The sequence below is a fragment of the Mauremys reevesii genome, linkage group 2 (genome assembly GCF_016161935.1).
Source record: "Mauremys reevesii isolate NIE-2019 linkage group 2, ASM1616193v1, whole genome shotgun sequence".
Lineage (NCBI taxonomy): Eukaryota > Metazoa > Chordata > Testudines > Geoemydidae > Mauremys > Mauremys reevesii.
Window position 1 is genome coordinate 213,279,625 of NC_052624.1, and position 12,302 is coordinate 213,291,926.

The 12,302-nt window shown below is 40.7% G+C and overlaps 1 protein-coding gene across 3 annotated transcripts in view; it reads right to left on the reverse strand.

Moving 5' to 3' along the window:
- Positions 1–450: 450 nt before the first annotated feature.
- KLHL14 (kelch like family member 14) overlaps positions 451–12,302 on the reverse strand; it is an 81,799-nt gene continuing 69,947 nt past the window's right edge. For 2 of the 3 annotated variants that reach the window (XM_039521923.1, XM_039521925.1), the window contains 2 exons: positions 3,954–4,111; positions 451–1,909 (listed from right to left, as the gene is read on the reverse strand). In XM_039521923.1, coding sequence (XP_039377857.1) covers positions 1,769–1,909; positions 3,954–4,111 — 299 coding nt within the window. In that variant the 3' untranslated portion in view covers positions 451–1,768. Of the gene's footprint in view, positions 1,910–3,953; positions 4,112–12,302 lie in introns of those variants that run through there. The other variant, XR_005593398.1, reaches the window with a different exon arrangement.

The window sequence follows — 12,302 nt, forward strand, 5'->3', positions numbered from 1 at the left end:
TGAGGGTCGCTGATCGGCATAGGCTTTTTGCAGCGATCACAAGGCTTGAGGCCCAGGGACTGAGGCATGCCCCATCCCTGGGCTAAGTCCCTTAGGGGACTATCAAACTTAGTTAGTTAATAGTATTATAGTTATTAAGAGAACAAAAGAACTACTTATCTAAGAACTATTTACACAATAAATAATAGGAAGAACACTGGGTAAGAATACTTGCCGAAGCAAGGAGATGTTCCAGTACGTCACTGGCAGTAAGAAGGAATTGAGGGGGCCGATGCTGCCCCTTATACCGGCGCATATGCATGCCACTCCAGAGGGTGCCAGAGCCGGCCCCCTACAGATCCCATTGAAGGAAAAACTTCTGGCACTGGTGCTTGTGGTGAGCACACACACCTAACATGGAATGGACATGAACAAGCACTTGAAGAAGTATTTTATGTGCATTGTGTACAGGTCAAAATCCTTATGCAAGCCAAGAGGCAGTGGAGAACCAGGCACAGTGTTTGTAAGTCAATTGCCGCTGCAAAAGGAAGACATAAGCATAAAAACACATAGGGCCTGATTTGCCACTGCCTTGCACCCTATGTAATCAAGTACAACTGTGTAAAGTGGGTTTAACATGCAACTGTTCTGATCTGGTAGCATTTTGACTCACTTTACCAGATGTAAATAACTAAACAAGGTATAAGGCAGTGGAGAATCCAGCCCTGTATTTTTCTGGATCAACAGAGAAAACCCTTCAAATTATGAACATCTGAAGGTAAATCAGAGATGAGGATTTCAGCCACTTACCAGAGTCCCTTCAATTCTATGCATACTAATTTAAAAGTCTAAAGAGGTACCATTATGCTTAAATTCAGTGTTCTTGTCTTTGAAAGCAAATAGCAAGTGTGTTCACTTCTAATGTTAGTGAAAATGAAGATAAATTCTTGTATGTTTACTGTATTAATGGACTGTGTTGTCTTTTAACTGCTTATGAGAAAAACTTACTTTGTAAACCCAGAATTTGAGGTTTAGGCCAAGATTTCAGTCACACCAGCTATAAAAACATTCATTCCATTGATTTTAGTGGAGTTGTTCTGCATTTATACCAGTGTAACTAAGAGCAGAATTTGTTCCTAATCCTTAAAATCACTATTGCAAGAAGTGCTCTTCACTACACTTACACATGGGGACTTTGAAGGCAGAGTGTATGAGAAGCCAAGTTGTGCAAAAATGGAATGACATTTCTTTACCTTTTATGATCTTTTGATGCTGTGTTGCTTGCAGAGCATATGAAGTAGCTGTAGGTTAGGATTACAGAGGGGGAGACAGTTCTGCAATGCAGAGTGAGCTTTTCGGTGTCTGAGTTTTGAAGCATTCATGAACACAACATCCTCATGACTTCACATAGATCACATGCAGGTAGAATATAATGCACAAAACTGATCTTGTCTTTTCAGGCTGTATTTGGACATTTAGCCTTCATTTTTAAAAGTTAAAATCCATGTGAAGAATATTTCTGTAGCGGGAAAAAAGTTAAAATCAGTCTGAAATGGCAGTCTGTCAGCATGTAATGTTCGGTGTGTTCTAGCTACTTGCTTCACAAGACACCGGCATCTATCTGAGATGAGACTTTTTGTTCCCAGTTTGCTTTTAAAGCATAAATCTGAAATAAGGGGTCAATTATGGTAGTTTTGTTTTGCCAGGAATTCTGTTCTATTAAAATATTTACGTCACCCGTTATTACTTTCCAGAATGTAATATTGTTCATTTCAGTGCTTCTCAAATATTATTTGTTGTATGGTACACAGGCTGGCAGTATGACAGTTGAACATGCAGGACCTGCAAGTGGCTCAGCTACATCTCCTTCTAGTTCTGTCCAGGTTCCTTTCTCAGGACTGTAGCAAATAGTAGAAGATTTGTAGGCTCCCTATGACAGAACAAAATCTTATTGAAACATTGTGAGAGCAAAACTTGAGACACATTAAAGAGGCTCAATTGTCATAAAGTGCTGAACACTCACCCTCTCAAAATCAAGTCAGTCTGTATCCACAAAAAAACGAGGAGTCTGTGGCACCTTAAAGACTAACAGATTTATTTGGGCATAAGCTTTCTGCTTATGCCCTAATAAATCTGTTAGTCTTTAAGGTGCCACTGAACTCCTCATTGTTGCTCTAAAAATGTCTTTAGTGAGGTATACAAGTATCGAGGGACGCAAAATCACTACTCAATTTTGCCAAATTACACCCCTCTTTTGTATCACTGCACCTCATACAAATTAAAATAATTTATTCTAAAATATCTTATCTTAAAAAGAAATTGAAATAATGAAAAAATGCTAAAAGTTCCCTACAAGTGACTGATGCTCAGATTAAAAAAAACCCTGAAGCTGTCTTAAATCAATCCATGTCCTCTTCCCCAACTTCATTAGTGCATATACTCATGTACATCATGCAAATAACATTACCAAAGCTTTACTTCTTTTTTCTAAAGTCAACTATAAAGGGGCTGATCTTTCTCTTATCCGGCAGTAAATCAGAGGTCAATAGAGCGACCATGCTGTACAACTAGTGTAAGTTTGAGGAGAACCCGGCTCAATGTGTTGGTAAAAATATTTCAGTCCAAGTCAATGGGACTATTCATGTAAGTAAGGGAAGCAAGATCTCAAACATACATTAAAATTACACTTGTTTAATAACATCAAAATGTACATGTAGGGCTACATTTTCCAAAAAATTGCATGTATTCTAACCTATAAAAACATACATAGGTGCCAAAAGGCAATTGTGCAGGCAGATACACACTTGCAAATAGGCACTTTACACAAAAAATTCAATCAATAACACTTTCTCCTCCCTTGGTTTTCACACCTCAGCTGCTGGAACAGGGCCCCATCCTCCCTGATTGATCTAACCTCGTTATCTCTAGCCTGCTTCTTGCTTGCTTATATATACACACCTGCCCCTGGAAATTTCCACTGCTTGCATCCGAAGAAGTGGGTATTCACCCACGAAAGCTCATGCTGCAAAACATCTGTTAGTCTATAAGGTGCCACAGGATTCTTTGCTGCTTCTACAGAACCAGACTAACACGGCTACCCCTCTGATACTTAATTGTATGTAGTACTTTATGGGCCCAATCCTGTACCACTGACATCAATCCTGACTTCAAAGCACTGGATAACATCAACTAAACCTCACAATAACGGAATAAAACAGGTAGGTAAGTACTAATAGTTCCCTTTGGGGAACTTAGAATGTGAAGTGACTTGCGCCAGGCCATGCAGGGAGCCAGCGGAAGAGCTGGGATTATAACCCCAGATCTTTTGATACCCAACTATGTGCTAAATCCTTTAGACTACAACATTTCACAGCAATTGTTTTGCATGCCCAATCCCCAGGGTTCAGTGGAGCTTCTTGTTTTACATGTATGTGTGTATTTTATGGATGTAACTTAAGCAACAGCGTTTGCAGGCGAAGGCCCAGAATTTTAAAGCTATTTAAGCATTGCTGCTTTCAGCATTGCAATGCCTAATTGATTTAGGAGCTTAAGTCCCATTTTCAAAAGTGTGTTAAGCACTTTAAATCCCACTGTCAGTTAATGTCCTAATTGCCTATATCACTTCTGTAAATGAGATTTAGGCTCCTAAATCACTTTGGCAGTGCAACGCTAAGTGGAGCAATGCCTACATAACTTTAAAAATCTGGGACTTAGCCCTTAATCTATATTTTCATAATAAAATAAAATTGGAAATGAAATAAGATTATTTCCATCAGAAAATCAATAAGTAATGTCAGCTTTACAAACCAAGCTGTAAATCAGCCTCAAGAACATTTTCAATGCATCCAAGATTTTGACAGTCCTTGATTTATATTTTCAGCATTTCTTAGAAGGAAAAAAAGAACAGGCACAACTTTTTTCAGACAGTAACTAAAAATTGCATGAGGAGCCATTTTCAGAAAACAGGTACACACCATACTCCAACTGTAGCCTCCGACAAGGTAAATACTATCATCAAGAACTGCGCATCCAGGGCCACTGCGACCTTCCAAAATAGGAGTCTGAAGAATATTCCACTGGTCACCTTTTGGATCATAGCATTCCACAAGCATCACATCAAGATGGGAAAAACCTGAATAAAATATTTAGAAAATAACTTAAAGCAGGCATCTTTACGTTTCTAGATCCTTTTTAAAAGCCACATTTATTTCAAAAGTACAACTGCGGCCACCTCTAATAGTTCCTGATGGATGGTGATGGTAATAGGAATAGGAATAGGAATTTTCTAAAAAATATAAAAGTCAGGAGCTGCAAAGTCTGGATCTGAAATTCTGTGGCGAATTTGAATGCAGTGTTTTGGTTTGGGCCCATACCTATTTAAACAACGTGAAAATACACAGTAACAGTTCCAATACCAACTTCAAATCCCCAACCACTATCCTGCATTTAACTTCCACAGTCACTATCCAGGAATAAAGATACCGTACTGGCCTATCAGCTACAAAACTATCCACTCCCCATCACAGAGATCTCCCACAGGCCAGCGACCACATTGTCTTATATTAACTTCCAAAAATGGGCCACACATGACTATGGAAGGAGCCCCATTTTATGCTATTAACCTTACTTATATAGTTCAGAAGTCCCATGCCACCAAAACCAGAGGTCAATTTTTTCCACATCCACCCTGATCATATGATGAAAGACTCCCAAATAGCCTGCCCTTACACTAAAGGCCTAAAAAATCCCTGTACTTGATACAAGCCAGCAGGATAGCTGCAGATGTTATCATAATGCAAAAATCTAAGTTATTCAGGGAAAACTGGCATTTATTACATTCGGCCACTAGTGAGGGTCTTCCACCTGTAACTGGAGGAGAAGTGAGGGTAAAGGGACAGAAAGATAAAGCTAGTGATGGAAAATGTTCTGAGTATTTTGAGACTTTCCAATGTTTAAGGTTTTGAAAAACTAAATTTTTTTAACTTTTTAAACTTTAACTTAGAACTTCCTGACTTCAAATGTTTGGGGTTTTGCTTTTTACAAATATTTTATTTACAACAATGTTGTTTTAAATTAATAAATATTAAGACAGAACCTTAGCACTTTCTCAATGAATCTTTTTTAAGGAAATTTCTCTATCATTCAAAAAAATAAAAATAAAATTATTCTATTTCCTCCCAGCACTAGTAAGTTTAGAAGAAAGTCATTTTAGAAAAGAATGATGAAAAATCTTATCCAATGTACAGATATGTAAGCCAGCTCCTCTAATGTTTATTTCTTTAACTATTTCAATTTATACTAACTCTTTAAAAAGCACCTAACCCAAGGACTCCGGGTCCCTGTAATGAATCAAAAATACAACTGCATAACAAACCTAACCAAACCAGAGGCTTCTCTTCATCCCAAACTAGAAAATAACTAACAAATGATGAAAGCAGACCCCAAACAATATTCCTCCTCACCAACCAATTATCCCACTCTAGAAGTGGGGGCAGTGTTCCCTGGAGATCAACAGATCCAAGCTATTCTGGACAAACACGGGATGGGGAGTAAGTTTCAAAGTTTAGGTTGCCTCAAGTAGAATATCTTGCTAGTAGCTACTATTTTATACAGATGGGGTTCCAGCTTGAGCACCAATGCTGACTTCTGCAGCAATAATGCATGGCGAGAAGCTGTCCCTAAAGTAGACCGGTTCCAAGCCATTTAGGAGTCTATAATTTAAAATCAACATCTTAAACCTCACCCAGAAACCACAGATAGGCAATGCAGAAGCACTGGTGTCATATGCTTCCAGAAAGATACTCTGCTTAATAAGCAGGCTGCCATATTCTGAACAAGCTTCAGTTTCCAGCTGATTTAAGGTGTAGCCTCATTAGTGTGCATTGCAGCAGTCATGAAGGGCAAAGACCACATCCACAAAAAGAATGGTCACTCTCTCCTGACGGAGATGGAAAAAAGCCTTCCTGGTCACTGCTGCTTTGTAATCATTAAACAGAAGCTGGGGTGCAACGATGCCCTCAAATTGTGAAAAGGTGGGTACAAGTCTTCCAAGCAAGAGGTAGATATAACACGCTCTCTCTCTGGTTGCTTCCTGCAACCAAATCAGTATCACCCCAGTATTATCGGCATTGATCTCAGCCAGCTAGACCTCGTCCATGCCCCAGTCTCCCCCAGACATTGAGTAAAGTATTCAATAGCACTGACTGGATCAGACAAGACAGTGAAGGAGAGATGGGTATCAACAAAATGAACATACTGAGGCCCATGCCTCCCCACTAACGCTCCTACTGGCCCCATATACACAAGGATGGAAACAGGGAGGGAGACAAGATGGAGCCCTGTGGAACACCACATATGAGCTCCCTTAGAGATGATAAGTAATTACTTGAAGCCACCATCAGGGAATGCTCAGCCAGGAAAGAATGAAGAAGCCACATAAGAGAAGCCTTATGATACCACTCTTGTCAGGAGAAGAGCACCTACCAATGCCACCACCACTGTTGTACTTGTGCCATTTGCAGGTCTGTATCCAGATTGTCAAGGAGATCTGAGGCATCTACAGCCAAGCTCTAAGATACGACCGCATTTGCTCCAATCCCTCAGACAGAGACAAGCACCTACAAGATCTCTATCAAGCATTCTTAAAACTACAATACCCACCTGCTGAAGTGAAAAAAAGATTGACAGAGCCAGACGAGTACCCAGAAGTCACCTCCTACAAGACAGGCCCAACAAAGAAAATAACAGAACACCACTAGCTGTCGCCTTCAGCCCCCAACTAAAACCTCTCCAGCGCATCATCAAAGATCTACGATGTATTCTGAAAGATGATCCCTCACTCTCACAGATCTTGGGGGACAGACCTGTCCTCGCTTACAGACAACCCCCCAACCTGAAGCAAATACTCACCAGCAACCACACATCACTGAACAAAAACACTACCCCAGGAACCCACCCTTGCAACAAAGTCCGATGCCAACTCTGTCCACATATCTATTCAAGTGACATCATCATAGGACCTAATCACATCAGCCATACCATCAGGGGCTCATTCACCTGCACATCTACCAATGTGATATATGCCATCATGTGCCAGCAGTGCCCCTCTGCCATGTACATTGGCCAAACTGGACAGTCTCTACGCAAAAGAATTAATGGACACAAGTCTGACATCAGGAATCATAACACTCAAAAACCAGTAGAGAACACTTTAACCTGTCTGGTCATTCAGTGACAGACCCGTGGGTGGCAATTTTGCAACAGAAAAGCTTCAAAAACAGACTCCAACGAGAAACTGCTGAGCTGGAATTGATATGCAAACTAGATACAATTACCTTAGGTTTCAATAGGGACTGGGAATGGCTGAGCCATTACAAACATTGAATCTATCTCCCCTTGTAAGTATTCTCACACTTCTTATCAAACTGTCTGTACTGGGCTATCTTGATTATCACTTCAAAATTTTTTTTCCTTACTTAATTGGCCTCTCAGAGTTGGTAAGACAACTCCCACCTTTTCATGCTCTCTGTATGTGTATATATATCTCCTCAATATATGTTCCATTCCATGCATCCAAAGAAGTGGGCTGTAGCCCACGAAAGCTTATGCTCAAATAAATGTGTTAGTCTCTAAGGTGCCACAAGTACTCCTGTTCCTTTTGAGGCATCTAGGTCTCTGAGATTGATTCTCCACTGCCTTGTACTTTGTGGAGTCATTTACAATTGTGCAAAGTAGGTGCAAAGATATTGTAAAACTCTATAAAATTGGAATAATAGAACTTATGCCCACTTTGCACAAATGCAAATGGCTACACAAGATACAAGCAAAATGGGAGAATCAAGATCTGAATGTGGAAGCCTACAGACAATATATATGTAAACAAAGAATTAGGTACTCAAAAAAGGCAAAACTAGATCTGTGCTCCAGCTTTCACTGGGGATCAATGCATCACAATTCTGAGATCTTCACGTTAAGCCATTTTGAGTTAAGAGTGGACAAAAGAAGTTAGGATAATTTTTTCAAAGTGTAAATCCACTCTTTTTTTGATAACAGCTTGTTAGATTGGCAACAATAGCGTCTCTTCTTTCAGTGGTCAAGTCTGTGAATCTTTTAGAAGGGGTCAAAATGTGGTTTAGAATTGGCACCATCTTACAGTCTAGACTGTGGAATCTACTTTGGTTCTATAATTCTTATAATGACCCTCTGAGGTAAATTGTATTACTGTCACTTTACAGATGGGTAAATTGAGGCCCAGAGACATTAAATGATTTGCCCAAGTTCACACAGGGATTGAGTTGATCAGCTAGAAATAGATAACAGGAGCACATGCTCTCATTACATGCTCTATTCTTTAGACAACATTTCCTCTTATCAAATACCTTAAATCTCAAGAGAGCCCAAACAATTTTAGGAACACTGCAATAAAATTACAGTCTTAGTCATACACCAATATGATTTGTTTTATATTTCTATCTTCTTTCTCATCAAAGGGAACAGAAAACAGAAAAGAGAAGGAGAATATAAGACTTTCTGCGAAAGGGCATTTGTTGATATAGGTAGCCCATAACAATGACGCTTGCAAAATTATTAATTTATGTCAGGAATGAACAGGTGTGACAAAATGATTTGGCATCACAGCAGAATTTTCAAGGGACCATAATGAGGCCAACCCAGTGTGATTCATAGATTCATAGATGCTAGGACTGGAAGGGACCTCGAGAGGTCATTGAGTCCAGTCCCCTGTCCTCATGGCAGGACCAAATACTGTCTAGACCATCCTGGATAGACATTTATCTAACCTACTCTTAAATATCTCCAGAGATGGAGATTCCACAATCTCCCTAGGCAATTTATTCTAGTGTTTAACCACCCTGCAGTTAGGAACATTTTCCTAATGTCCAACGTAAACTTCCCTTGCTGCAGTTTAAGCCCATTGCTTCTTGTTCTATCCTTAGAGGCTAAGGTGAACAAGTTTTCTCCCTCCTCCTTATGACACCCTTTTAGATACCTGAAAACTGCTATCATGTCCCCTCTCAGTCTTCTCTTTTCCAAACTAAACAAACCCAATTCTTTCAGCCTTCCTTGATAGGTCATGTTCTCTAGACCTTTAATCATTCTTGTTGCTCTTCTCTGGACCCTCTCCAATTTCTCCACATCTTTCTTGAAATGCGGTGCCCAGAACTGGACACAATACTCCAGTTGAGGCCTAACCAGTGCAGGGTAGAGCGGAAGAATGACTTCTCCTGTCTTGCTCACAACACACCTGTTAATGCATCCCAGAATCATGTTTGCTTTTTTTGCAACAGCATCACACTGTCGACTCATATTTAGCCTGTGGTCCACTATAACCCCCAGATCCCTCTCTGCCGTACTCCTTCCTAGACAGTCTCTTCCCATTCTGTATGTGTGAAACTGAGTGTTCCTTCCTAAGTGGAGCACTTTGCATTTGTCTTTGTTAAACTTCATCCTGTTTACCTCAGACCATTTCTCCAATTTGTCCAGATCATTTTGAATTATGACCCTATCCTCCAAAACAGTTGCAATCCTTCCCAGTTTGGTATAATCTGCAAACTTAATAAGCATACTTTCTATGCCAATATCTAAGTCAGTGGTTCTCAAAGTTTTGTACTGGTGACCCCTTTCACACAGCAAGTCTCTGAGTGCGACCACCCTTATAAATTAAAAACACTTTTTAATATATTTAATGCCATTATAAATGCTGGGGGAAAAGTGGGGTTTGGGGTAGAGGCTGACAGCTCACGACCCCTCCACATAATAACCTCATGACCCCCTGAGGGGTCACGACCCCCAGTTTAAGAACCCATGATCTAAGTAGTCGATGAAGATACTGGTGTGCCCAGAATCTGTCAGAGACCCCCCCTCAGCATTATAGTATACCCACAATTAGTTATGATGAGGTAAAGACACTGACACTAGTAGAGATCCAGCTTCACAAATGACTGCTTTGCCATTGAGCTATCAGAGCGTCTTTACTACCCCAAGTCAATCATAGAATCATAGAATATCAGGGCTGGAAGGGACCTCAGGAGGTCATCTAGTTCAACCCCCTGCTCAAAGCAGGACCAATTCCCAACTAAATCATCCAAGCCAGGGCTTTGTCAAGTCTGACCTTAAAAACCTCTAAGGAAGGAGATTCCACCACTTCCCTAGGTAACCCATTCCAGTGCTTCACCACCCTACTAGTGAAAACATTTTTCCTAATATCCAACCTAAACCTCCTCCACTGCAACTTGAGATCATTACTCCTTGTTCTGTCATCTGCTACCACTGAGAACAGTCTAGATCCATCCTCTTTGGAACCCCCTTTCACGTAGTTGAAAGCAGCTATCAAATCCCCCCTCATTCTTCCCTTCTGTAGACTAAACAATCCCAGTTCCCTCAGCCTCTCCTCATAAGTCATGTGCTCCATCCCCCTAATCATTTTTGTTGCCCTCCGCTGGACTCTTTCCAATTTTTCCACAGCCTTCTTGTAGTGTGGGGCCCAAAACTGGACACAGTACTCCAGATGAGGCCTCATCAATGTCGAATAGAGGGGAATGATCCCGTCCCTCGATCTGCTGGCAATACCCCTACTTATACAGCCTAAAATGCCATTAGACTTCTTGGCAACAAGGACACACTGTTGACTCATATCCAGCTTCTCGTCCACTGTAACCCCAGGTCCTTTTCTGCAGAACTGCTTCCTAGCCATTCGGTCCCTAGTCTGTAACAGTGAATGGGATTATTCTGTCCTAAGTGCAGGACTCTGCACTTGTCCTTACTGAACCTCATCAGGTATCTTTTGGCCCAGTGTTCTAATTTATCTAGGTCCCTCTGTATCCTATCCCTACCCTTCAGCGTATCTACCACTCCTCCCAGTTTAGTGTCATCTGCAAACTTGCTGAGAGTGCAGTCCACGCTGTCCTCCAGATCATTAATGAAGATATTGAACAAACCCAGCCCCAGGACTGACCTTTGGGGCACTCCACTTGAAACCGTCTGCCAATTAGACATGGAGCTATTGATCACTACCCGTTGAGCCCGACGATCTAGCCAGCTTTCTATCCACTTTATAGTCCATTCATCCAGCCCATACTTCTTTAACTTGCCGGCAATGCAGCATTTGTTGCAGAATCAACACTACAATCCACTCTCCCTTCACTTACAGTTCTTCTTTGAGCTTCTCATCACTGGGCAAATAAGAAGAAATGTTTTCCAAAGAACTCTTTCTCAAAACAACAGACTGCATTTTGGGAGCAAAGATGGCAAATATCCCACAACAAAGAGCAACTCAGCCATGGCTGAAGCATACAAGGCAACAACATGGTACAGCAGAAAATACGATTGTAACATGTTCCATTTTATTTGTCTGATGAAATTGGGAGATGCCACCAGGGAGATCAGAACTGTGGTCACAACTTCCTGAGTAAAGAGACCTTACTAAAGTGTGTATTACAGTTCCATTTAATTTTAATCAACACACATTCAAATATACTTTAATCAACATTTTGCTATTCTATGGAACATATGAGTCAAGGAACACAAAGCACTTTGTTTACAACCCCCACGTTGAGTAGGCCAGATCTTAAGGCCGAATCCTCAGCTGGCATATATCAGTGATATTCCAATGGAGTGATGCTCTTTATTCATTAAACTGAGGATCTGACCCTCTATTTATAAAACATTAAGAGTCCAATGCTGAAACCCTTCTGGGAGCAATACTAAAAATATGGAAATGCACTCTCTTTAGTTAAATGTACATAGTGTTGCAACTCTGTCCTTTACTTATTGCTTTCCTCTGTTTCATGGAAGGACAAAATAGAGCCTAAAAGAAGAAATGAAGAGGGGAACATTTCCAGTTTTTACATACCTCTTAATTTTGTTATTCCAATAGAAAAATGAATGGTGGAGCTCTGTGGAAATAAGACTAGAATAACACTTAAAATGCTACAGCTGTGCAGCTTCAGCGCTTGTGTAGACATGACAGTGACAGCACAGGTAGTTAATCACTCCCATCACTGTAGTTAATCCACTTCCCCGACAGGCAGTAGCTAGATTGACAGACAACTTCATCCGTCAATTTAGCACTGTCTACACTAGGGGTTAGATTGGCTTAACTATGTCGCTCAGGGGTGTGGATTTTCCACATCCCTGAGCAACATAGCTGGGTCAACCTCACTTTTTAGTATAGAACTGTTTCAAAGATCAACATTTCAAAGTACTCAAAGACCAGTATTTTCAAACTTGGCACCTAAAAGTGGCCTGATTTTCAGGTGTGTGGTACATAGAGAGCTTCTACTCCTTCTTTCTTTTGGCCTATCCCA